The sequence below is a fragment of the Triticum urartu genome, chromosome 5A (assembly GCF_056163025.1).
Source record: "Triticum urartu cultivar PI428250 chromosome 5A, HENAU_Tu73, whole genome shotgun sequence".
In the NCBI taxonomy this organism is placed as follows: domain Eukaryota; kingdom Viridiplantae; phylum Streptophyta; class Magnoliopsida; order Poales; family Poaceae; genus Triticum; species Triticum urartu.
The window spans coordinates 270,121,853-270,149,140 of NC_141877.1; the positions used below are offsets into that span (position 1 = coordinate 270,121,853).

Genomic DNA, 27,288 nt, shown 5'->3' on the forward strand with positions numbered 1-27,288 from the left:
GGAGGGCCTGTTTCCTGCGAGCAAACAAAGAACAAGCAAGAAACTGAGATTGCAATCTGGATATTGCGAATATAAGATGAAAGCTTTATTGATCAAGGTGGGGTTCTGTGTCGTCTTGGTCTGGTCGTTGGACACAAACGAAGTACGAGAAGTTGCAGCTATGGCGAACTTTTAATCTCAACAAAACCCCAAAGTCTAAACGACGCCCTAAGGGCTGTATATATGGAGGAAGAGGGGGGAATTTCGTGGCCCTTGAGGGTGGGGTCCGAAACCAACCCTAACTCTTGTTTCCCCACACATACGGACTCTAAAAATAGCCTATACTTAAGTATTTCGAAATTACATGGGCCTGGCCCATTAATAAGGTGACGCAGCACCTAGAATAGCCTATGGACGAATATTATGAAGTGGCATCTTGTATATTTCGTCCAAGGCTTCATGCACTCCTTATGACGGCTTCAAAGTCCTGAAATCATCACTTGTAACTCCGTTCTTGATCCCCTTGCGCATGCCATCAACTCCATGCGTGTTCTTGCTCCAATGTTCATCCTTCTCCAAGCTAGGCCCTTCATTTGAAAGCAAAACAAATGTATCCAATTTAGGTAGCATCATAATCTCATGAACATTAGAATCATTACCAAGAAACGAAAGTACCTGGTAATTTAATTGGCGTGCGCGAGCTCTAGTAATTGGTCCAGTATATGTAACAGTAGGGGCTGTGGGTGTAACAATGGTATTGATGTCCTCATCAGCCACCGACAACAGGGCTGGTGATGGTACTGAGGCTAATGTTTCTGACCACGATACGAATGATGTTCGCTTGGAGCCCCCTGTTGTTGATGTGAGTCAGTCATTGATGTTTGCATTTTTTACTATGTTGTTCTGTTGTCAGTATTGTAGTTGAACTTTCTGATGTTCATCTGTTTATTAATTTTTCTTTCATGCAGGAGACCAGCAATAATGTTGAGGCTGCTATTGACTATGGAGTTAATGATCCCTCTACTGATAAGTGCAAGGTTATTTATTTTTTATTGTGTTTATATATATTCTTGAATTTTCATGCACACCAATGTGCCTTACATGTTCATTTTTCTATCCCACGCCGTTAAGAGTTTGTCGGTGTGACGCCCCAAGACCGACGCTCCAGATGCCTGCCATGTTTTTGCGTGTCAGCTCTCTTATTTATTTGTTTGCTGCATTTCATCATGTCATCATGGCATCATGTGCTTTGCATCGGCACTCCGTTGCCCTCATTATTTTCATAAAACTTGTGTTTGCTCGTCGTTGCCGTTTCTCCCTTTGCCTTCATCTCCTTCCCTCGGACCGCTTTGCCTTCGTTGAACGTTCCAGACCAATCGGCTTTTCGCTTCCCTCTTGACCGTGACCGCCTAACCCCCTTTGCGTGTGTGCCCGAAACTTCCTAGACCCGAACCCCTCAGTCATAACCTTGAGTCCGGATTAACCCTGAGATACCACAATATTTCTTTCGTTTCTTCTTTTGACTACCCAATTTACCCGGAGCCGTCCAATGACGATCGGATGCAGCTAAAACTCCTCCCGCCTGCTATATAGACAAACCAACCCTAAAATTTAGGGAGATGTCCCATCCTCCTAGCTAGCCGCCGCCACTCCACCAAATCCCCCTCGGGATCCATCCCCATTCTTCTTCCAATCAGCCCGCAAGCCTCCTCCCTCGATCCATCCAGCCAGCACACCTCTCCTGTTCCTCGATCCCCAACCACCGCACCACTGCCCGCTCCTCCCGTTGCTCGAACCCTCCAGCTAAGCGCCTCCTCCTCACCTCATCTCCCTCACGCCGGCCACCAGTACGCCTCGTCGCCATCCAGAGCCACCTCGTCCCCGCATCCCCGAGCTCCCTCACATGGCAGCCTCGCGCCCGAGCTCTTCATCAGCCTCGCATCGCTGGAGTGAAGCCACCGGACGCCTGAGCCCCGTGCGCCTCTGCCTCGAGGGCCTCCTCGTCCCCAATCAGCACCACCTCCGGCCTCCATCCGCCTTCAACCGCCCGCTTCGTGCGCCTGCTCCTACGAGCGTCCGAGGCCGCAGCCACCTATTCGTCCAGGACCGCCTCCCCGCACCGGCGAGCGCCACCGTCGGAGCTTCTCTATTCCTTGCCCAACCAGCAGCGCCGCTGCCATCTTCTTCCCAGAGGACCTCGACGAGAACGCCGCCTGCGGTACCCCCAATATTCCCCGGCGTGACCCAATTCCGCTGACGCCCTTGCGCCATGCTGCCATGCCCGTGCCACAGCTAAGAATGCCTACCAGAAAATCGTTGATGAATCAACGAAGATCAGTTGTCTGATGCTGGCTTGTATGGAGCCCGATTTGCAACAGTATTTTGAAAATGTCAAGGCTTACGATATGATCGAGAGTCTCAAGAGCATGTTTCAGACACAGGCTAGGACCGAAAGGCTCAACGTTTGGTGATCGCTGCCGGCGGACGCGTCCCGCTCGTCCCGGACCTCCCCTGCAACGCCAAGTCCACCACCACCGGATCTCGCCGCCCCGCCATGTTCCTGGAGCCGCGGCACCCGCTCATCCTCTACTTCGGTCGACAGGACATGCACCGAGACACCGTTGACCAGCGCCAAGTCCAGCGCCCATCTTCTGCTTCATCTCACGCCGCTTCCCTTCCCCGCATCGCCACCAAGGCCTCGTCGCCAGAGCCGCGCCAAGTTCCCCTGTTTCGCACGTGCGTTGACCGCGTCTCTGCCTCGCTCGCCTGACTCGTCCTCCTCTGCTCACCAGCGCCCCTCGCGTTGACCAGAACGAGCGAGAGACGCTCGCTCCCTTTGCCTCATGGGCCAGCTTCCGATTCGGTCCAGCTTCTGCAGGCCCGAGGTGATGAGCGCCCCAGTGCTCTTGTGTGTAGCCTAGTTTAGAGTTTCGGCCCGTAGCATTTTTTTTCTTCTGTTCCAACGATTTTGCTATTAATCCAGTGAGCTGGAGTTTTACAGAAAAGTCATTTTTGGTCATGCATATTATATCTCACTAACCGTGCATCGGTTTACAATGATTTAAATATGTAAAATGCTTAGAATTTCATCTAGTTTCACAATATGCAACTTTCATCCTTGTTTAAAATGATGTTTGCATATAATTTGCATAAATGACTTGTTAAAATGATGTAATTCATAACTAAATTACCGTAGCTCAGAATTTAATAATCTTTATATGCAAATGGGGTGGAAAAATGCATAGTTTAACATGGTGGCATTTCTTTGCATGTTTAACAACTCTCATATGGTTTAGGGCAGAATAGTACCAGATTCATAATATGCATATGAGGATTTTTTCGGACTTGTTGCTTGTTGTTCCGGCTTCATTTAAACTTGCCTAGATGGGTAGTTTTATTATGCTTCACCCCTTGCTATGTTTAACAACATTTAATATTGTTGAGTATCTAACCGGGAGTGAACTAAATAATCGAATGTGGTGTTCCGTCAACATGCATCTTGTTACATGTTGAGCTCCACTTAACTTGTAGTTTTGTTTGTGCACTTTGCCATGCCATGCATATTTAAACCGGACATGCACCATCCTTGGTTGTGCATCATACCATGTTTATGCTTGTGTGCTTAACATGTTGCTTGCTTCTTTCCGGTTTTCTTCTCTCATTAGCTTCAGTTTCGTTCCGGAGTTGTGAGGATTCGTTGGACTACGTCCGTTTGTCTTCTTCATGGATTCGATCTTCTTCCTAACGAGAACTTTTCAGGCAAGATGACCATACCCTTGATATCACTTCTATCCTTGCTGGCTAGTTATTTGTTCTATCGCTATGTCGCGCTACCTACCACTTGCTATATCATGCCTGCCATGTTGCCATGTCAAGCCTCTAACCCACCGTCCTAGCAAACCGTTGTTTGGCTAAGTTACCGATTTTGCTCAGCCCCTCTTATAGCGTTGTTAGTTGCAGGTGAAGTTGAAGTTTGTTCCATGTTGGAACATGGCTATGTTGGGATATCACATTATCTCTTACTTTAATTAATGCATCTATATACTTGGTAAAGGGTGGAAGACTCAGCCTTATGCCTGGTGTTTTGTTCCACTCTTGCCAACCTAGTTTTCGTCATACCGGTGTTATGTTCCTTGATTTTGCGTTCCTTACGCGTTTAGGGTAATGGGACCCCCATGACAGTTCGCTTTGAATAAAACTCCTGCAGCAAGGCCCAACCTTGGTTTTACATTTGCCTACCTAAACCTTTTCCCTTGGGTTCTGCAGACCCGAGGGTCATCTTTATTTTAACCCCCTGGGCCAGTGCTGCTCTGAGTGTTGGTCCAACCTAGAGCCACTTGCGGTGCCACCCATTCACCTGGGGTCTTCGGTTGCCGTACATAGTGTTCATCTGATGTGCCCTGAGAACGAGATATGTGTAGCTCCTATTGGGATTTGTCGGCACAGTCGGGCGGTCTTGCTGGTCCTATTTTACCATTGTCGAAATGTATTGTAACCGGGATTCCCAGACTGATCGGGTCTTCCCGGGAGAAGGAATATCCTTCGTTGATCGTGAGAGCTTGTGATGGGCTAAGTTGGGACACCACTGCAGGGTATAAACTTTCGAGATCCGTGCCCATGGTTATGTGGCAGATGGGAATTTGTTAATATCCGGTTGTAGAGAAATTGACACTTGACTTAATTAAAATGAATCAACCGCGTGTGTAGCCGTGATGGTCTCTTTTCGGCGGAGTCCGGGAAGTGAAGACGGTTTTGGGTTATGTTTGAATGTAAGTAGTTTCATGATCACTTCTAGCTTCATGACCGATGCATAACTTCTCATCTTACTCTTATTTGCGTATGTTAGCCACCATATTTTCTTAGTGCTTGTTGCAACTCCACATCATTACCTTATCCTACCCACAAGCTTAAATAGTCTTGATCTCACGGGTGTGAGATTGCTGAGTCCTCATGACACACGGATACTTCCAAACAGTTGCAGGTGCCGATGATACCAGTGCAAGTGATGCTACCGAGCTCAAGTGGGAGTTCGACGAAGACCTTGGTCGTTATTATGTGTCTTTTCCGGATGATCAGTAGTGGAGCCCAGTTGGGACGATCGGGGATCTAGCATTTGGGGTTTATCTTCCTTTTCATTTGGATTTGACCGTAGTCGGTCTATGAGTGTATTTGGATGATGTATGAATTATTTATGTATTGTGTGACGTGGCGAGTGTAAGCCAACTCTATTTATCCCTGTCTTATTCATTACATGGGATGTTTGTGAAGATGACCCTTCTTGTGACAAAACCACTATGCGGTTATGCCTCTAAGTCGTGCCTCGACACGTGGGAGATATAGCCGCATCGTGGGCGTTGCAAGTTGGTAATTAGAGCCATCCCCGACTTAGGAGCTCCCTGCTTGATCGAATCGCTGACGTTGTTGAGTCTAGAACAAAAATGTTTTGAGTCTTAGGATTATATATATCGGAGAGTAGGATTATTTTTAGTCCTCTGTCCCTTCGTCGCTCTGGTGAGGCCTCCTGTCATAGATGTTTTTACTTTCCTCTCCTCAAATTTCACGAAATTTTTTTTGGATCACGCGGGTATCTTCGGATCGTTTCGATATTCTTGTGACGAGAACATTATTCTTGGTTCCTCCTGACATTTAGGGGTTGTAGCAGTGTACCGGGGAGTTGAGCTCCGAGGTGTTGTCGTCACAATTTTATCGTCGCAGTTCTGGAATACCTGAGTTCGCCGACATCGAAAATCTCTTTTATGCAATTGTTGGTGAGATAACCTCGACACCACCCAGTATCGGGGCGGGAGTTCAGGAGTATTGCCATAACTCATATAATGGATGCTTTTCGAAGGTTGAGGTACATGATTTCCGGAGTTTTCTTGGTTATGTATTGACGAATGGATACAGTTGGAGCGTAGGGCTAGTTAGTTGTGTGATATATATTGTGCCTCCCTGGATCCCCAACACCAGATTGCATAACCAGAAAGTTTTAGGAATTTTTAGGTGGGAATTCAAGTATCACGTAGGAATTCTTTCCAATAGACACATGATACGATATGGGATCTATCATATGTGTTTGTTCTGGCTTATTTCCTAAGCCAATCCTTTGTTTTGTTTTGAGTTGTGGTATTCGAGTTGCTTCGAAGTCAAATGTGGATTCCATACCTTTTCTAAGCGGTGTTCTCATATTCCTATGGGAGTGCTAATCCTTTTTGATCATCGAGGTTGTCATGTTAATTCTTTCCAACCGGTGTGCTTCTCTTCAAGTGGATCCGATCATTTCAACATTCGCGAGATCAATTCTCAGTCCTTTGCAACGGTGTTTGTTTCATCCGTCCCAAGTTGCATTTGTTTTCCCGCCCTCCCATCCTTTTTCTTCAAGGACTCGGATTTTGTTAATCAAGTATCCTTTTTAGTGATGGGAAGTCTCTCCATTTTTTTCGTCAATGTTCTCATCCAGTGATTCTCAGGAAGATACTAAGGAAGCTTCAAGTTTATCAATCTTTGTTCTCCTTTCTTCTCCGGTGGATTCTATTCAAGCTGTGTTGATCATATCCTTTTCCTCGTTTCAAATGTTTTCCCATACCAGTGCACCTCGTAATATTTCACTTGTTGTTATTCATTTGTTCCGGTGTGCTTAATATTATCTTAGAAGATTCAAGTTTCTATTCTTAATCCTTCTAAGCCATTTGATTTAACCAGTGCAATGTCTCAGTTCAAAATCACTTCAACGATGTTTCTTTTTAGTGGCCCTAACCCACAGGTCTTTTCCCAGGATCTTACCTGTCTCTTTTAATTTTCCCGGAGCTATTCCCAAATTCTTTTCAAAGTTTGACATAAGAATGAGTTATCATCAGTCAGATGCCTCTCCAAGATCGCTTTCAAATTCTTTTCATTGTTGATTAAACCTTTATATTCTTCATTATCCCGAAGTGTCTCAACAATTCATGGTTGTGTTTCTTATCGTCATTCTCGATAGTTGAAGACCGAAGAAGAGTTTTTCCTCCAAATCTTATCCGTTCTCTCAGAGATGTGTGGTTCTAACTTGTTGCCATCCTCTCATAATTGTTTTTGATTGTGAGAATTCTTTTCACCCATCCGAAGCAATTCAGGAGTCTTTTCAATTTGATTCTCCGGAGCCCATCATCTCAGAATTATTCATTCCAACTTTCAGCTCTCGTTCTCCAAATCTTACCGGGGCATTATTCAAGTATCCTCTAATCAGCTCAGGATCTCTTCATTCACTTGTGTCTAAATTCTCTCAAGTATCTTTGTTCATTTTCCAATTCTCCCTGGTGATGCGTTCGTTTTCTTCGTTCGTTCTTTTAATCCTTACCATGGTTCATCCAACATTCCTCTTCCGTTGTTATTGTATCAATTCATTCGCTCTTTCCAAATCCTACCGGTGGTTCGTGGAAGACCTTCCCAAGTTTGCGCTATATCTATCTTAATCCTTTTTACGAGAATAAGTAGTATGCCAAATCCGTTGTTTGTCATCAATTTTATTGGTGAAGGATACGCATAATGTAAGTCTTATTATTGTTTCATCCAAGTGATCTAATCTCTTCTTTCCAGAGTTGTTCATCATGTCACATTCTCGGTTCGAGATGTTTCATCTTTTCTTTTCTGGAGTTCCAAGTTTTCCACATTATCTCATCGCGAAGCTCCATCTAAATGATCGCAAGGCTTCACCTGGTGTTTTTAACTTCTCTTCCTCTTATCATCCATTTATTACTGGAGTTCTTCATGGTGGCTCTACATGATGGTTCGTCAAGGATTCTTTTCATTCTTCAATTGTTCTTCAAGATTTCTCTCGAAGCTAAGATCTAGCCAAGCTATACTCTAAAATAAACATGGTGTTCAACACATGTCTTGTTTTAAGGAGTTCAAGAAATCTTCATCTTGCATTTCGGAGTGCAATTCTTTCTATCTTATCTTTTGAGGTGGTGTTATGTCACTCTTGACAATTTCCCTTCGGCTTTCATGATTCACAAGTTGTCCGGAATGACATATTTTAAAACCGTCATTTTCAATTCGTTCATGAGATCATTTTCAACCCATCAATCTCTTGATTGGAGTTATGTTGGGTTATATTTCACCTAAAGCTTTCCCTAAGGATTGTTTCTATTTATGGTGCTTATAAATGACCCAAGTTCTTCATTTATCCTCCCAGTGAAATAAGTTTCTCGTCTGTTTATTGATATCACCCCAATCTATTGTTTCCGTTAGTCGTAGAATTTCACCTCATAATTTTGGGATGTTTTCCATAAGACCACTGGACATCATATCTTTTGTTGCTGATTTTCCAACAACTACGTTCAATCCTTCTTTGCAAGGATGCTCTTCAAATTCAATTTTGGCAGGAGTTGTCATTTTTCTTCTCCGACCCTTTATCCCAACAATATAGCTTCCATTGTTTTGATCCACAGGCATTGTGTTGTTGCTCTCTTCGTCCCATCACCTCGTTTTGCCAAGATCATGTTCTTTCCTTTGCTTATCCATTCAACCAGAGTGTCGTTTCTGTAGGATCGAAAGTATGTCTAGAGGGGGGTGATTAGACTACTTGACCAAATAAAAACTTAACCTTTTCCCAATTTTAGTTCTTGGCAGATTTTAGCTATTTTAGGACAAGTCAAGTAATCATCACATAATTCAAGCAAGCATGCAAAGAGTATATAGGCAGCGGAAAGTAAAGCATGCAACTTGCAAGAATGTAAAGGGAAGGGTTTGGAGAATTCAAACGCTATTGGAGACACGGATGTTTTTCCCGTGATTCGGATAGGTGGTGCTATCCTACATCCACGTTGATGGAGACTTCAACCCACGAAGGGTAACGGTTGCGCGAGTCCACACAGGGCTCCATCCAAGGGCAACGGTTGCGCGAGTCCACGGAGGGCTCCACCCACGAAGGGTCCACGAAGAAGCAACCACCCACAAAAGGTCCAGGAAGAAGCAACCTTGTCTATCCCACCATGGCCATCGCCCACGAAGGACTTGCCTCACTAGCGGTAGATCTTCACGAAGTAGGCGATCTCTTTGCCCTTACAAACTCCTTGGTTCACTCCACAATCTTGTCGGAGGCTCTCAAGTGACACCTAGCCAATCTAGGAGACACCACTCTCCAAGAAGTAACAAATGGTGTGTAGGTAATGAACTCCTTGCTCTTGTGCTTCAAATGATAGTCTCCCCAACACTCAACTTTCTCTCATAGGATTTGGATTTGGTGGAAAGAAGATTTGAGTGGAAAGCAACTTGGGAAGGCTAGAGATCAAGATTCATATGGTAGGAATGGAATGTCTTGATCTCAACACATGAGTAGGTGGTTCTCTCTCAGAACAAATGAGTTGGAATGATGTGTGTGTTCTGTTGGCTCTCTCTTCGAATGAGAAAGAGGTGGAGGGGTATATATAGCCTCCACACAAAATCCAACCGTTACACAGTTTTCCAATCTCGGTGGGACCGAATCATAAAACTCGGTCAGACCGAAAATGTAAACCTAGTGACCGTTAGGAATTTCGGTGGGACTGACATGCAACTCGGTAGGACCGATTCGGTTAGGGTTTGGGCATAACGTAATCTCGGTGAGACCGATTACACAAACTCGGTGCGACCGAGTTTGGTAATTAGCTAACCAGAGAGTTGGTCAGGCAAACTCGGTGGGACCGATTTGCTCTTTCGGTGGGACCGAGTGAAACTCGGTGAGACCGAAAAGTTACAAAAGGGAAACACTAAGTTTACATTGCAATCTCGGTGGGACCGATTCGCTCTTTCGGTGGGACCGAAAAGTTACGAAAGGGAAACAGAGAGTTTGCAACCCCATCTCGGTGGGACCGAGAACCTTATCGGTAGAACCGAATTGCTAGGGTTTTGGCAGTGGCTAATGACAAGTGAAACTCGGTGGCGCCGGATTGGAAAAATCGGTAGGACCGAGTTTGGCTTAGAGTTTAGGTTATATGTGGATATGGGAAAGTAGTTGAGGGTTTTGGAGCATATCACTAAGCACATGAAGCAAGAGGCTCATTAAGCAACACCTCATCCCTCCTTAATAGTATTGGCTTTTCCTATGGACTCAATGTGATCTTGGATCACTAAAGTATAAAATGAAGAGTCTTGAGCTTTTGAGCTTGAGCCAATCTATTGTCCTTAGCATTTTGAGGGTTCCACTTTCACATCCATACCATGCCAATCATTGAGCTTTCCTGAAATAATCATCTTGGAATAGCATTAGCTCAATGAGCTATATGTTGTTATGAATTACCAAAACCACCTAGGGATAGTTGCACTTTCAGTTTCATCCATCCAAGTTCTCTTATCTTATCAAGTTTTTCCTCCCTTCTCAACCGGAGTACTGTCTAAAATCTTTCTTACCTCTTGTGCCATTCTTTTAGTTGTTTTGGAGACAGCATGTTGTTGATTTCGTCAAGTATCATCCAATCTTCCCAAGTTCATGATTCTAATTCCTTCCATTTACAGTCGGAGTGCTGTCCAAATTATATTATTCTTATTCCTTTTCTATCTTGTTCTAACCAGAGTGTTCTGTCTATCATTCCTCTTCTAACCCGAGTCTCATCCAAGTGCTTTCATTTTGCCAAGTTCATATTCTTTGCCTTCCATTTCCAACTGGAGTGTTGTCGTAATTGATCTTTATCGTTCCTTGGACATCTCGTTTCAACTGGAGTGCTTGAATATACTTCTTGTCCATTGTTCTCGTCATTCATAGCTTTGCGAACTCCAAGGCTCACATGGTGTTCCTTGTTTCTCTTTTCTACCGGTGTGCTTTCATATTATTTTTGGTCCGTTAAGCTCTTGTTTCATGTCCTTCAACCTACAAGGATCTCTCAATGTTTCTTGTTCCTCTTTTATAACGGAGTGTTCATAATCTCATTCATCTCCATTGTTTTCTTTCTTCCAATTGGTTTAACCTCTCAAGGTTCGTTGGTTTCACTCTTTTGTCAAAAAAGCAACTTTGTTTTACCTCTTGCTCTTCCGCTTCGCTTCGGTGCCATCCTAAGATCTCGGGACGAGATCTCTTGAAAGTGGAGGAGTGTTGTGATGCCCCAAGACCGACGCTCCAGATGCCTTCCATGTTTTTGCGAGTCAACTCTGTTATTTATTTGTTTGCTGCATTTCATCATGTCATCGTCGCATCATGCGCATTGCATCGGCACTCCGTTGCCATCATTGTTTTCATAAAACTTGCATTCGCTCGTTATTGCCGTTTCTCCATTTGCCTTCATCTCCTTCCCTCGAACCGCTTTGCCTTCGTAGACCGTTCCAGACCAATCGGGTTTTCGCTTCCCTCTTGACTGTGACCGGCTAACCCCCTTTGCGTGCGTGCCTGAAACTTCCCGGACCCGACCCTCTCAGTTGTAACCGTTGAGTCCGGATCAACACTGAGATACCATAATATTTCTTTCCTTTCTTCTTTTGACTACCCAATTTACCCAGAGCCGTCCGATGACGACCAGACGCACCTAAAACTCCTCCCGCCTCCTATATATACAGACCAACCCTAAAATTTAGAAAGATGTCCCATCCTCCCAGCTTGCCCCCGCCGGCACTCCACCAAATCCCCCTCTGGATCCATCCCCATTCTTCTTCCAATCAGCCCGCAAGCCTCCTCCCTCGATCCATCCAGCCAGCGCACCTCTCTTGTTCCTCGATCCCTAACCACCGCACCATCGCCTGCTCTTCCCGTCGCTCGAACCCTCCAGCTGAGCGCCTCCTCCTCACCTCATCTCCCTCACGCCGGCCACCAGCACGCCTCGTCGCCATCCAGAGCCACCTCGTCCCCGCATCCCCGAGCTCCCTCACATGGCATCCTCGCGCACGAGCTCTTCATCAGCCTCGCGTCGCCGGAGTCAAGCCGCCGGCCGCCCGAGCCCCGTGCGCCTCTGCCTCAAGGGCCTCCTCGTCCCCAACTAGTGTCGCCTTCGGCCTCCATCCGCCTTCAACCGCCTACTTCGTGCGCCTGCGCCCGCGGGCATCCGAGGCCGCAGCCACCTCCTCGTCCAGGACCGCCTCCCCGCGCCGGCGAGCGCCACCGCCGGAGCTCCTCCGTTCCTCGCCCGAACCAGCAGCGACGCCGCCATCTTCTTCCCGGAGGACCTCGACGAGAACGCCGCCCGCGGTACCCCCGATCTTCCGCGGCGCGACCCTGTTCCGCTAAGGCCCCTGCGCCATTCTGCCATGCCCCGCCGCTGCTGGTGGATGCGCCCCACTCGTCCCGGACCTCCCCTGCAGCACCAAGTCCATCGTCGCCGGATCTCGCTGCTCCGCCATGTTCCTGGAGCCGCGGCACCCGCTCATCCTCGGCTTCGGTCGATAGGACATGCACTGAGCCACCGTTGACCAGCGCCGAGTCCAGCGCCCATCTTCTGCTTCATCTCGCGCCGCTTCCCTTCCCCGCATCGCCACCAAGGCCTCGTCGCCGGAGCCGCGCCAAGTTCCCCTGCTTCGCACGTGTGTTGACCGCGTCTCTTCCTCGCTCACCTGCCTCGTCCTTCTCTGCTCACCAGCGCCCCTCGCGTTGACCAGAACGAGCGAGAGACGCTCGCTCGCTTTGCCTCACGCCCTCACGGGCCAGCTTCCGATCCGGCCCAACTTTTGCAGGCCCGAGGTGATGAGCGCCCCAGTCCTCTTGTGTGAAGCCCAGTTTACAGTTTCGGCTTGCAGCATTTTTTTCTGTTCCAACGATTTTGCTATTAATCAAGTGAGGTTGAGTTTTATAGAAAAGTCCTTTTTGGTCATGCATATTATATCTCACTAACCGTGCATCGGTTTACAATGATTTAAATATGTAAAATGCTTAGAATTTCATCTAGTTTCACAAGATGCAACTTTCATCCATGTTTAAAATGATGTTTGAATATAATTTGCATAAATGACTTGTTAAAATGATTTAATTCATAACTAAATAACCATAGCTCAGAATTTAATAATCTTTATATGCTAATGGGGTGGAAAAATGCATAGTTTAACATGGTCCCATTACTTTGCATGTTTAACAACTCTAAAATATGGTATAGGGCAGAACAATACCAAATTCATAATATGCATATGAGGATTTTTCTGGACTTGTTGCATGTTGTTTCGGCCTCATTTAAACTTGCCTAGATAGGTAGTTTTATTATGCTTCACCCCTTGCTATGTTTAACAACATTTAATATTGTTGAGTACCTAACCGGGAGTGAACTAAATAATCGAATGCGGTGTTTCGTCAACATGCATCTTGTTACATGTTGAGCTCCACTTAACTTGTAGTTTTGTTTGTGCACTTTGCCATGCCATGCATATTTAAACCAGACATGCACCATCCTTGGTTGTGCATCATACCATATTTATGCTTGTGTTTTTACCATGTTGCTTGCTTCTTTCCGGTTTGCTTCTCTCGTTAGCTTCGGTTTTGTTTTGGAGTTGTCAGGATTCGTTTGACTACGTCCGTTTGTCTTCTTCATGGATTCGATCTTCTTCCTAACGAGAACTTTTCAGGCAAGATGACCATACCCTCGATATCGCTTCTATCTTTGCTTGCTTGTTATTCGTTCTATCGCTATGTCATACTACCTACCACTTGTTATATCATTCCTCCCATGTTTCCATGTCAAGCCTCTAACCCACTGTCCTAGCAAACCGTTGTTTGGCTAAGTTACCGCTTTTGCTTAGCCCCTCTTATAGCGTTGTTAGTTGCAGGTGAAGTTGAAGTTTGTTCCATGTTGGAACATGGCTATGTTGGGATATCACATTATCTCTTATTTTAATTAATGCATCTATATACTTGGTAAAGGGTGGAAGGCTCGGCCTTATGCCTGGTGTTTTGTTCCACTCTTGCCACCCTAGTTTTTGTCATACCAGTGTTATGTTCCTTAATTCTGCGGTTCCTTACGTGGTTGGGGTTCTGGGCCCCCCTTAATAGTTTGCTTTGAATAAAACTCCTCCAGCAAGGCCCAACCTTGGTTTTACATTTGCCTACCTAAGCCTTTTCCCTTGGGTTTTGCAGACCCGAGGGTCATCTTTATTTTAACCCCCCGGCCAGTGCTCTTCTGAGTGTTCGTCCAACCTTGAGCCACTTGCGGTGCCACCCCTTCACCCGGGGTCTTCGGTTGCTGTATGTAGTGTTCATTCGGTGTGCCCTTAGAACAAGATATGTGCAGCTCCTATCAGGATATGTCGACACAGTCGGGCGGTCTTGCTGGTCTTATTTTACCATTGTCGAAATGTCTTGTAATCGGGATTCCAAGACTGATCGGGTCTTCCCGGGAGAAGGAATATCCTTCGTTGATCATGAGAGCTTGTGATGGGCTAAGTTGGGACACCCCTACAGGGTATAAACTTTCGAGAGCCGAGCCCGTGGTTATGTGGCATATGGGAATTTGTTAATATCCGGTTGTAGAGAACTTGGCACTTGACTTAATTAAAATGAATCAACCGCCTGTGTAGCCGTGATGGTCTCTTTTCGGCGGAGTCCGGGAAGTAAACACGGTTTTGGGTTATGTTTGAACATAAGTAGTTTCAGGATCACTTCTTTTTCACTTCTAGCTTCATGACTGTTGCGTAGGTTCTGATCTTACTCTTATTTGAGTATGTTAGCCACCATATTTGCTTAGCACTTGCTGCAACTCCACCTCATTACCTTATCCTACCCATAAGCTTAAATAGTCTTGATCTCGCGGGTGTGAGATTGCTGAGTCCTCGTGACTCACGGATACTTCCAAATAGTTGCAGATGCCGATGATACCAGTGCAGGTGATGCTACCGAGCTCAAGTGGGAGTTCGACGAAGACCTTGGTTGTTATTATGTGTCTTTTACAGATGATCAATAGTGGAGCCCAGTTGGGACGATCGGGGATCTAGCGTTTGGGGTTTATCTTCCTTTTCATTTGGATTTGACCGTACTCGGTCTATGAGTGTATCTGGATGATGCATGAATTATTTATGTATTGTGTGACGTGGCGAGTGTAAGCCAACTCTATTTATCCATGTCTTATTCATTACATGGGATGTTTGTGAAGATGACCCTTCTTGCGACAAAACCACTATGCGGTTATGCCTCTAAGTCGTGCCTCGACATGTGGGAGATATAGCCGCATCGTGGGGCGTTATAATAGGTTGTACCTATCTTTTTGTTAGTGTGGTTTAATTCCTTGTATTTATTGTTGCTAATAATAGCATTGTTTTTTGCTTCATTACTATGAATCAGGGTCCTGTTGTTGGCGACGAGCCTTGTTCGACCATTGGTGATGTTCCTTTGAATTTTAGTACCAGCAAGATCGATGATGTTGTTGTGAATGCTACTAAGGTTTTTTTTTCTGTGATTGCATTAATTTTATATGCAGTTTTTGCTGCTATTTCTTTTTAGCTATAATAGTTAGCCTGTGCAGCTCTTGCTAGCTTTTTTTGATTGTTAGTTTTGTTCATATTATTCACTTTTTCTGATTTTTTTTTATTTTTTTAGATGACTGATGTTGAGCGTGAGGCTGCCGTTAGTGGTGGAGATGATTCTTGTGGTGTTCCATTGAGTAGTGGGCGCGATGTTGGTACCAAAGTTGCTGATGAGGATGTTGGTGCTGCCAGCATACTTGATGCCAAATCGTCTGGTGTTGGTATTGCTGGGAATGAAAATCTTTCTGATTGTGAAGATTTGCTGCTGAAAAATTTCCCACCTGGAGGGCTTGATTACGGTGATGCATTGCAAGATGCCTCTAGCGTGGAGGAGGTGCCATCTGAGGATGGTGATTTACTTCTGTCGATTTCTTCTAGCCCCTTGATGCAGGAGGTGCTCCTATCGTCCCATGATTTTTCTTCAGACCCTGAAAGCACAGCCATATTGCTGTCCTCACAATATCTTCCATCGTCAAACCCTGAAACTGGAGGTATATTGGTGTCATCATAGGAACTCCCGTCGTCAAACGCTGAGAGTGCAGGTAAGGACTTGTAAATGAGGCGTACTTCTCATTTATGGCATTTTGGACATGTTCACATGTAGTGCTTGAACTTATAGTTTTTTCTTCTTTTTCTGCAAGCAGAAGGTGCTAATGTTGCTAAGGTTGATTTGTTTTTCTTCGCTATTACGAGGTTGCACATGAACCGTGGGAAACGGTTAGTTTGGGGTTTTGCCTGTATCATTTTCATCTCTTTTTCTTTCTCTCATATGACTATTGTTGTTATTGCAAAAGTTTTAATCCATGTCCTCTTTTGTGTTTTCCTAGTGACAAGCCGATGTTTCAAAATAGCGAATGTGATGCCAGTGTTGGTTCTATTGCTAAAGCATTTGTCCCCACTGGCATGCTCAACTCAGACAGTGCTCGTGTTGTTTTATATTCTCTATGTCAGAAGTACCTTGACACTGACAAGTTGATAGTTCCCAGATGGGTGATGGTTAGTATTTTGCTTTCTAAATAGGATGATAAGTTATTTTGGGAATTTTCTAACTATTATTGTTCTTTTTGTACAACAGACCAAGATCCATGATGGGAATATTGCTGCCAATGTGCTACAGTGGTTCATGGGAACAGGGGCTGATGGTTTTGACCAAGTAGGTTAACTTGAATTTATTGTACTCGTGAACTAGAACTGTCATGTTTTCATGCAAGTTTGGGAAGTGGGAATGAACTTGAGTAGCCTGCTCTTTACCCCTGCACTTACGAATGGTGTGTGCTTCTTTTTTTTAAAGCTGCACTTATTGTCGCAAGGAAATTGAACTGATATGTTTGGTGCAAGTTTGGGTGGTGGATATAAACTTGAGTAGCATTTATCTTTCGAAGTGGGTTGCTTACTCAATTAGAACTTATGATTATCTGATTTGTTTGTACTTCTGATTTTCAATTTCCCTCTTTTATTTTATTGTTTGGTGGCTGAACTGTTTGTTTCATTATGATTTGTTAAATTCATTTTTCCTCTGCGATTTTTTTGTCAGATTCTTTTCCCTACTTTTGATCCGCCATCATTTGTGGCTGCCATGAAGCCTAGTGAAGAATCTGGGCATTGGTGCTTGATTGTTCTGAATTTGAGGTTTCGTCATTTTGAGTGTCTTGATTCACTCCACGATGAAAGTTGGAGTGACGCAGTTAGATTCTTTAGGACTATGACAGATAACATAAAGAAGCTTTGGAGGGAGTCCAGCGTATACAAGGCCAAACTGTTCTCGCCGGCGCATATTGATGGTTTCTCTTGCGAGTTTGTGCGGGTGCCGCGGAAGCAAAACACGTGAGTATCCGTTTTTATTGATTTTTTTAGTTGTTTTTGTTGCTGGGAGGATGGTGTTCCTGTATTTTCAATTTTTTTGTTGTGTTCCTGTATTTCGAATTTGTGATGTATGTCGGCGTCCTGCGAACGGAGGTACCTAGACTTGCCTGCCTGCGGCCCAGGGCGTGGCTCCACCAACAGCCTGGTAGAGCCCATCTTCACCAGCAACCACTCAAGACCCTCGCGAGGGTCCAAGCCTTGCGAGGAGGACGACACCAAGACCTCCTATGGGGCGGCCTCGCTAGGCTGGCTCCCAAGGAGCGGAGATATCAATGCCAGGGGCACCTCGCGAGGTCTGCACGACGTGATCCATGAAGACCAAGGCAAGGTGGGCACCAGCGGGCGCAGGGTACCTGTTTCCTCTTTGGTGCTAAAGGGGCAAGCACATGCGAGGAGTCCCGAGGCGTCAGGCAAAGGTTTCCATATCAGTGCAACAAGACCAAGACCAGCAGGACGATAGGACGGAGGTCACCGCAGAGCCCATGGCGGCATCACCACCAGAGCCTTTGGCAGGCGAAGACCACCTTTTGTCAGGATAACTTGTACTAGTTGTCTCCCTTCAAAACTGTCCGTTGTGGGATCCCTTCCCACCTAACATTTGGGAAGAGGACCAGGGCCTCTATAAATAGGGCTAGCCACCACCATTGCAAGGGGAGAACACATTCGGACCATCCTCAAACACCAGCTCATCGAGCTCAAGAACACCTCTCCTCAGGAGGTTGTTCATCCATTGTACTGATTCATCCTCAGCCCACGAGGCAATCCACCATACCACACTGCAGTAGGTTATTACACCATAACGGTGGCCTAAACCAGTATAAACCCGCGTGTCTCTTGTACCTTGGGTTTGTCGAGTTAGGCCTTGAGATCGTTGCGAGAGCGAGGGAGAGAGAGATCTTCATGTGCACCCCAATGTTCGAACCTCAAGGGTTTGCCAGAACCCAGAATCCGACATTTGGCGCGCCAGGTAGGGGTGCGCCGAAGCTTTCTTCTCCTTCGACCGACCCGCCATTGCCCTGCGACTCCAATGTCTGACAGCCCGAGGAACCAAGCCGACCACTAGGCGGCCTGGCCTGCCTGGGTGCCGCCATCCACTCCAGAAGACCTCAACTCCGCGCTCCAGGCAGCCTGCGCGCCGCCTAACACCCACGGGCACAGGCAGCGCGGGCCGGCGCCCGCCACCCTCGCGCCGCGGCGCACGTGCGCAGCCATGAGATCCTCATGTTATGCTGCGAAAACGGCACCACACACCCGGCAGGAGCAGGCGAACATGCGAGCCGCACTCATCGTGGCACGGGAGCTGCTGCGGTGCAGGCTAGCGGAGAGCGGCCGTGATGCACTGCTGGAGCGAGTCGCCAAGCTACTGGACGCCGCGTGCAGGGGTACGCCGCCTTTCTGCTCCTTGACCACACCCCAGGCCGTGGCAGAAGCATGCGCGAGGCCTGGGCAAGCCCGCACACCCCCTCGGGCGTCAGGGGGATCCGACGATGTTGGCGCGGGTCCTGGCGCGGGCAGTCCTGCCGGAACTACACCATCGCTAGTAGGGACAAGCACCGACGGCCCGCCGCGAGGACGTGCTAGGATGCCACACGGCGGCCACCAGGGCTAAGCGCCGTTACTGGCGGCCCAAGGCGTGGGGCACCTGGGCAGCGGCTCTGGTGAGGTGATCACGGACGCCTACGTGCCCCGCATGGTGAACCCGGAATACTTGCCGGGGGAAGGCCCCAATCCGTTCCCCGGACCAGGATGGGCGGCTAGAGGGCCTGAAGCACAGGTCTTCCCCGAGCCGCCCGGAGGCTTCGCCGACGCCCTTCAGCGACGACGACGGCGGGGTACAGTCAATATTTTAGGAGCAAGCTTATGCTAACACCGAACTGTAGGAGAATCAGGCTGCGGCAGCAGTTTCAGACCTCAGGGCAGTGGCCCAGCCAGCGGCAGGAGTGGTGCTCTGGGGGCTGCGTGGGAGAGGCCCGGAGCCAGGCCCTCCCCCGCGCCACACGGAGCAAGGTGCTGCACGGAGGTACGCCCTCTGCCGAGGGAAGCGCCGGTGAGCTTTCCCCCCGGTAGAGGACCCGTGGTTGCCGAGGGCGCTGCCAGCGTCCGCTTTGCCCCTTGGTCTCGTCCTGGTTTCCGGACACCCCAATGGTGGTCAAGGGTGGCGCAGGGCGGGGCCCTCGCCTGGCGATATGAAGTAAGGCTCGCTCCTATGAAGGTCTCCGCTCGTGACACTCTCATGTAATAATGAGTGGGGCTGTACACGCCCCGGAGTCTCCGGAGTGCCGCCCTCGGGCCTCGGGGGCTCCCACCCACGTCCTAGTGGAAGCACCATGCTCAGCGCTAGCCGTCGACACTGTCCCCCAATGACTATGCTCACAGCCAGTGAAAGCACGTAGCTCCACGCTGGTGGGAAGACAAGAAGACTAGCTAGGTGCCAGACGCAGCCATTTGCTTTCAACCCCTTTTGTGTAGCTCGATTTGCCGCCTTTTGGATTTGAACTTGAAGTCGTATTTTCGTTTGCAAGCGCAGGGGGCGTCTTCTCTCGTTCGTGTTGATTTTCCGAGTTTTCTGGTTCAGTGCCTTGTTTTGAGGCTCGCGCCTGCTACCCATTTCCCTTGTGAGCACCTCGCGAGCGGGGGCTAGGAGTGGTATGGGCGCGCTACGCGCACAACCTGCCATAGTCTGGCGCTCGTTTATCGCGAGGCCCTCTCTGATAGACTAGTAGGCTCTTCAGGAGCCCCAAACCTCGCGAGCCCATGAAGGACCCCTCTCGGCAGCCCGCAGAGAACTCCCCTCGGGAGGAATGCACATCGACAACTACAAGACCGGTTCGAGGCTTGTCTAGGCTGAGGTAAGTTACAACAACAAGTCGCGGAGGAGCTCGTGGGCTCGTAAAAGCACATTTCAAGTCTAACTTAAGGAATAAAACAGTAGTCTGATTACATGAGGGGCTCCCCCTCCCAAAAATGCTCTTACACCTTGAGGGGTCGTGCCCAAGCTTTTGTGTGCAGGCTCAAAGCAAAGGAGCGCGGGCTCAATCGGACATGTCGCTCGCAGCATATTCCGAAGCGCTCCCAGGCACGCTACTGGCGCTGTCGCTGGCATCGTCTTCGCCATCATCAACCGCTCCGCCTTTGTCCGCCACGACCACCACCGCGTCGTCCTAAGAAGCGAAGGCCCTGACCAGAGCGTCCACATTATCATCCACCCAATGCGCCATGTTGTCCCGGATGGCTCCGTGCACTGGAGAAATGGCGGCGTTGAAGTCAAAGTGGGGATAGATGTGTAACACCCACGATGCGGCTATATCTCCCACGTGTCGAGGCACGACTTAGAGGCATAACCGCATTGTGGTTTTGCCGCAAGAGGGGTAATCTTCACACAATCCCATGTACTAAATAAGAAATGGATAAAGAGTTGGCTTACAATCGCCACTTCACACAAATAACAAGTTAAACATACATCATCCAGAATACAATCAAAGGTCCGACTACAGAACAAAAAAATAAAAGAAGACAACCCCACATGCTAGATCCCGATCGTCCCAACTGGGCTCCACTACTGATCAACCGGAAAGACACATAACAATGACCAAGGTCTTCATCGAGCTCTCACTTGAGCTGGGTTGCGTCACCTGCACTGGTATCATCGGCACTTGCAACTGTTTGGAAGTATTTGTGAGTCACGAGGACTCAGCGATCTCACACCCACGAGATCAAGACTATTTAAGATTATGGGTAGGATAGGGTAATGAGGTGGAGCTGTAGCAAGCACTAAGCAAATATGGTGGCTAACATACGCAAATAAGAGCGAGAAGAGAAGCAACGCAACGGTCGTAAGCTAGAAGTGATCAAGAAGTGATCCTGAAACTACTTACGTTCAAACATAACCCAAGAACCATGTTCACTTCCCGGACTCCGCCGAGAAGAGACCATCACGGTTACACACGCGGTTGATGCATTTTAATTAAGTTAAGTGTCAAGTTGTCTACAACAGGATATTAACAAATTCCCATCTGCCACATAACCGCTGGCACGACTCTCGAAAGTTAATACCCTGCAGGGTTTCCCAACTTAGCCCATCATAAGCTCTCACGGTCAACGAAGGATATTCCTTCTCCCGAGTAGACCCGACCAGTCTCGGAATCCCGGTTACAAGACATTTTGACAATGGTAAAACAAGACCAGCAAAGCCGCCCGATGTGCCGGCAATCCCTATAGGAGCTGCACATATCTCGTTCTCAGGGAAACACCGGATGAGACATCCTACGAGTAAAACGAAACCTCAAGTTTCCCCGAGGTGGCCCCGTAGTCTACTCGGTTCGGACCAACACTTAGAGAAGCACTGGCCCCGGGGGGTTAAAATAAAGATGACCCTCGGGTTGGCCGACCCAAGGGAAGGGTAATAGGTTGTTAGGCAAATGTAAAACCAAGGTTGGACCTTGCTGGAGGAGTTTTATTCAAGGCGAACTGTCAAGGGGTTCCCATAACACCCAACCGCGTAAGGAACGCAAAATCAAGGAACATAACACCAGTATGACGGAAACTAGGGCGGCAAGAGTGGAACAAAACACCAGGCATAAGGCCGAGCCTTCCACCCTTTATCAAGTATATTGATGCATTAATTAAAATAAGAGGTATTGTGATATCCCAACATATCCATGTTCCAACATGGAACAAACTTCAGCTTCACCTGCAACTAGCAACGCTATAAGAGGGGCTGAGCAAAAGCGATAACATAGCCAAACAACGGTTTGCTAGGAAGGTGGGTTAGAGGCTTGACATGGCAATATGGGAGTCATGATATAACAAGTGGTAGGTAGCGCGACAAAGCGATAGAACGAACAACTAGCAAGCAAAGATAGAAGTGATTTCGAGGGTATGGTCATCTTGCCTGAGATCCCACAAGGAAGAAGAACGAGTCCATGAAGAAGACAAACGGACGAAGTCAAACGAATCCTCACAAACGCGACGTTATCGGAACCAACCCGAAGAAGCAACACCGGAAAGAAGCAAACAACATGGTAAACAACCATCACATAAGCATGACATGATGCACAACCAAGTAGGATGCATGTTCGGTTTAATGAAGGCATGGCATGGCAAAGTGCACAAGCAAAACTACAAGTTAAGTGGAGCTCAATATGCAAAGAGTTGCATTTTGATGAAACACCGCAACAATTATTTAGTTCTCTCCCGTTTAAGTACTCAACCAAATTAAATGTTGGTTAGCATGGCAAGGGGTGAAGCATAATAAAACTACTTAACTAGGCAAGTTTAAATGAGGCCGGAACAACAAACAACAAGTCCGGAGAATCCCCATATGCAAATTATGGATTTGGTACTGTTCTGCCCTATACCATATTTTAGAGTTGTTAAATATACAAGATGAATGCACCATGTTAAACTAGGCATTTTTCCACCCCATTTACATATAAAGTTTATTTAAAACCGAGCTATGGTTATTTAGTTATGACATAAATCATTTTAACATGGCATTAAGCAAAATAAACACAAACAGAATTTTAAACATTACAAACATGGATAAAAGTCACATATTATGAAACTACACAAAATTCTAAGCATTTTACATATCAAGTTTGTTTAATTCCGATACACGGTTGTGGAGTTAGGATATGCATGAAGCGCAAGGGCTTTCCTATAAAACTGCACTCTCTGGAAAAAAAGGCTAAAATCGTAGAATCTAAAAAAACCTATACGGGCCGAATATGAAGCATGTTGGTCCAGTAGAGAGAAAGAAAAAAACAATGGAGGCGTTGGGGGCCTCACCATGGGCATCGACCCAGGACGATGGAGCAGTGGGCTGGCTGGTTCGCGATGGGTCAAGACGGCTCATCTGAACTGGAAGTAACCGGGGTGGCCCGGCCGGTTTGCTGGGTGGCGCTTGAGGAGGCCCATGTGGCAGTTGACACTGGTCAACGAGGGACGCTGGGGAGGTTCTGCGAGCGGGCGCAGCGTACACCATCTCGCCAGGAAGCAGGGGACTCGTTCAACGGCGGCGAAGTGGGACTTGGCGCAACGATGGGCACCTACCGGATCCGACAAGGATTCGAACGAGGAGGTCGGTGAGGGAGTCCTGGATTGGGGGGTCTCCGGACAGCCGGACTATATCCTTTGGCCGGACTGTTGGACTATGAAGATACAAGATTGAAGACTTCGTCTCGTGTCCGGATGGGACTCTCCTTGGCGTGGAAGGCAAGCTAGGCAATACGAATATGTATATCTCCTCCCTTGTAACGAACCTTGTGTAACCCTAGCCCCCTCCGGTGTCTATATAAACCGGAGGGTTTAGTCCGTAGGACAATAGACAATCATACCATAGGCTAGCTTCTCGGGTTTAGCCTCTACGATCTCGTGGTAGATCAACTTTTGTAATACTCATATCATCAAGAACAATCAAGCAGGACGTAGGGTATTACCTCCATCAAGAGGGCCCGAACCTGGGTAAACATCGTGTCCCCTGCCTCCTGTTACCATCCGCCTTAGACGCACAGTTCGGCACCCCCTACCCGAGATCCGTCGGTTTTGACACCGACATTGGTGCTTTCATTGAGAGTTCCACTGTGTTGTCGTCGTAAGGCTTGATGGCTCCTTCGATCATCGGTAACGATGCGGTCCAGGGTGAGGTTTTCCTCCTCGGACAGATCTTCGTATTTGGCGGCTTCACACTGCGGGCCAATTCGCTTGGCCATCTGGAGCAGATCGAGAGCTACGCCCCTGGCCATCAAGTCAGATTTGGAAAATTGAATTACACGGCCGACATCCGCCGAGACTTGATCTTCGACGGATTCGAGCCCATGCCAGGTGTGCCACTTAGCCGCGACGAGCTTGACGTAACTCTGCCGTCGGACAATGTTCGGGAGATCGCATCTGTAACTACTCCGGCAATTAATCCGGAGCAAATTGCGCCATCTGAGAGCGGAGGGATAGACCGTGCCATGGAGGCCACACTCTCAGTGGAGATAGAGCCGGATACTGACTTTGCCCCTTACGAGAGCCACGTCACCGAACCAATGGATTCTTCTCCGGCCACAGGCTTCGAGCCGCCTGCATCTGCACCCATCGAACCCGATTGGGCGCCGATCATGGAGTTGACCTCCGCGGATATCTTTCTGCGCTCACCTTTCGGTGATGTGCTAAATTCATTAAGGTCTCTCTCCCTGTCAGGAGAACCTTGGCCGAACTATGTCCAGCTAGAATGGGATGCGGACGGCGAAGAAATTCGCTGCCCACCCACCACCCACTTAGTAGCCACTGTCGACGACTTAACCGACATGCTTGACTTCGACTCCGAAGACTTCGACAGTATGGATGACGACGCCGGAGACGAACAGGAACCACCGCCCAAAGGGCGCTGGACCGCCACCTCAGCATATGATATATACATGGTGGACACCCCCAAAGAAGGCAATGGCGACGAGACAACGGAGGATGACCCCTCCAAGAAGCAACCCAAGCACCGACGTCAGCGGCGCCGCTCTAAGTCCCGCCACAGCAAGAATAGTGATACCAGCACATGAGACAATAACACTCCAGATAGTGCCGAAGACAACAACAATCCCCTCCAGCACGATGTAGAGCCGGAGGACGAATAAGCTAGCCCTCCAGAGCAGGCAACAGATGGAGAACCGGAGGTGGACAATTACATGCCTCTCTCCGAAGACGAGGCGAGCTTCGGTGACGAAGAATTTATCGTGCCTAAGGACCCCGTCGAGCAAGAGCGCTTCAAGCGCCGGCTTATGGCCACGGCAAATAGCCTGAAGAAAAAGTAGCAACGGCTTCAAGCTGATCAGGACTTGCTAGTAGACAGGTGGACCGAAATCCTTGCGGCCGAAGAGTATGAACTCGAGCGCCCCTCCAAGAGTTACCCAAAATGCAGGTTGCTACCTCACCTCGAGGGGGAAGCATTGAAACCTCATTTACCAGTGAACGATGCGGCTGACCGGCCACTACACGACCGAGCCAGAGAGGCGTTTCAGCCTGAAGTTCAGCCCGCACCCCGTCGCCACTCAATCAAAAATACTAAGGCCCGGGGCAACAGAGAGGACCTGCGAGACATATTGGACAGTAAGGCAAAAATCGCAAGGTCAATATACGGGTCACGGACACGTGTGCCAACACGGGACGATGATCGTCATGTCGGATACGCCAAGAGTAAATTCGGCCGGGCCGAATACAGCAGACAAGATTCATATGAGCTGCGTCGGGATATAGCCCGGCACAGAGGCGCCGCACACCCCTATGCTTCATTGATGAAGTTATGAATCATGAATTCCCGGAGGGTTTCAAACCCGTAAATATCGAATCATATGACGGCACAACAGATCCCGCTGTATGGATTGAGGATTTCCTCCTTCATATCCACATGGCTCGTGGTGATGATCTACATGCCATCAAGTACCTCCCACTAAAACTCAAAGGACCAGCTCGGCATTGGCTGAATAGCTTGCCAGCAGATTCCGTAGGCAGTTGGGAGGATCTGGAAGACGCATTTCTTGACAACTTCCAGGGCACTTATGTGCGGCCACCGGACGCTGATGATTTGAGCCACACAACCCAACAGCCAGCGGAATCAGCCAGACAATTGTGGACACGGTTCGTGACTAAGAAAAACCAAATTGTAGACTGTCCGGAGGTAGAGGCCCTAGCGGCATTCAAGCATAACATCCGCGACGGGTGGCTCGCCCGCCACCTCGGTCAGGTGAAGCCAAAATCTATGGCATCCCTCACAACACTCATGACCCGCTTTTGCACGGGCGAGGATAGCTGGCTGGCTCGCAGCAACAACACATCGTGGAATCCGGACACCTCGGATACCAAAGATGTTAACAATAGGCTATGTCGTAACAAGCCAAAGCGCCGCAACAACGGCGATAACACTGAAGATACGGCAGTCAATGCCAGATTCAGAGGCTCTAGATCCGGTCAGCGGAAAAAGCCATTTAAAAGAAATAATCCGGCTCCGTCCAGTTTGGATCGCATACTGGATCGCTCGTGTTAAATCCACGGCACTCCCGACAAGCCAGCCAATCACACCAACAGAGAATGCTGGGTGTTCAAGCAGGCCGGGAAGTTAAATGCCGAAAACAAGGACAAGGGGCTGCATAGCGATGACGAGTGTCGGCGTTCTGGGAACGGGGGTCCCCAGACTTGCATGCCTGCGGCTTGCGGCGTGGCTCAAAGGGGGGCCCAGCGCGGCCCATCTTCACCAACACAAACCCAAGACCCTCGTGAGGGGCCAAGCCTCGTGGGGCGGATGACGCGGAGCTTCCTCAGGCACGGCCTCGTCAGGCTGGCTCATGAGGAGGCGGAGAGACCAAGGCGGGGTACCTCACAAGGTGCCCGTGACGCAAGCCATGACGACCAAGGGCGCCAGGCGGGTGCCAGCCCGCGTAGTGTCCTCCTTTCCTCTTTGGTGCAAAGGGGGCAAGCACAGCCGCGGAGTACCGAGGCATCAGGCAAAGGTTGCCATTTCGGTGCAACGAGACCAAGACCATGAGGACTGCAAGACGGAGGTCATCGTGGAGCCCGAGACGGTGTCATCACTAGAGCTTTGTGCAGGCGAAGACTACTTTTGTCAGGGTAGCTACTACTAGCTGTCCCCCTTCAAATTAGCCCGCCATTGTTGGCTCCCTTCCCGCTCGATATTTGGGAAGAGGACCAGGGCCTCTATAAATAGGACCAGCCACCCACAGAGCAAAGGAGGTTTTGGAGGTTCGAAGAAGAAGGGGAGGAGAGAGAGGTTCGAGGGAGGAGGCTCTTTAGAGAGGGGTTTCGATCAGAAAGAGAGAGAGAGAGAAAGGTGACTGAGCTCCTCCCAGCAGTTCATCGCCCCAGCCAAGAACAGACCCTCGCGAGGCTGTTCTTCCTTGTATTGTTCATCATCATCAGCCCAAGAGGCAATCCACCACACCACACACTGGAGTAGGGTATTACACCACAACGGTGGCTCGAACTAGTATAAACCCTGTGTCTCTTGTGTTGTTCTTTCCTTAGTTTAGATCCTAGCAAGGCGGAGGAGTGTAGGTAGGTAGGAGGCGAAATCTC

General features: G+C 48.3%; 1 protein-coding gene across 6 annotated transcripts; it reads left to right on the forward strand.

The window, feature by feature from the left end:
• Window positions 1-12,425: 12,425 nt before the first annotated feature.
• Window positions 12,426-18,012, forward strand: LOC125508428 (uncharacterized). Of its 6 annotated transcripts, none has more exons than XM_087525869.1 (9): window positions 12,426-12,598; window positions 13,403-13,470; window positions 15,179-15,277; window positions 15,434-15,902; window positions 16,005-16,077; window positions 16,188-16,356; window positions 16,436-16,513; window positions 16,895-17,184; window positions 17,325-18,012. In XM_087525869.1, the coding sequence occupies exons 5-9, from the start codon at window positions 16,061-16,063 to the stop codon at window positions 17,536-17,538; spliced, it is 768 nt and encodes a 255-aa protein (XP_087381995.1). In that variant the 5' UTR covers window positions 12,426-12,598; window positions 13,403-13,470; window positions 15,179-15,277; window positions 15,434-15,902; window positions 16,005-16,060; the 3' UTR covers window positions 17,539-18,012. The 6 variants fall into 6 exon arrangements, with proteins under 6 accessions (XP_087381995.1, XP_087381996.1, XP_087381994.1 ...); XM_087525868.1 differs by having other exon boundaries at window positions 12,463-12,598; window positions 13,377-13,470; XM_087525870.1 differs by lacking the exon at window positions 13,403-13,470 and having other exon boundaries at window positions 12,462-12,598.
• The last annotated feature ends 9,276 nt before the right edge of the window (window positions 18,013-27,288 follow it).

Bases quoted from the DNA above. Each gene is read 5' to 3' on its own strand.
- LOC125508428 (XM_087525869.1), top strand. The intron at 16,514-16,894 runs GTAGGTTAACTT...TTTTTTTGTCAG, and splicing joins GGGCTGATGGTTTTGACCAA to ATTCTTTTCCCTACTTTTGA. The intron at 17,185-17,324 runs GTGAGTATCCGT...GGAGGTACCTAG, and splicing joins GTGCCGCGGAAGCAAAACAC to ACTTGCCTGCCTGCGGCCCA.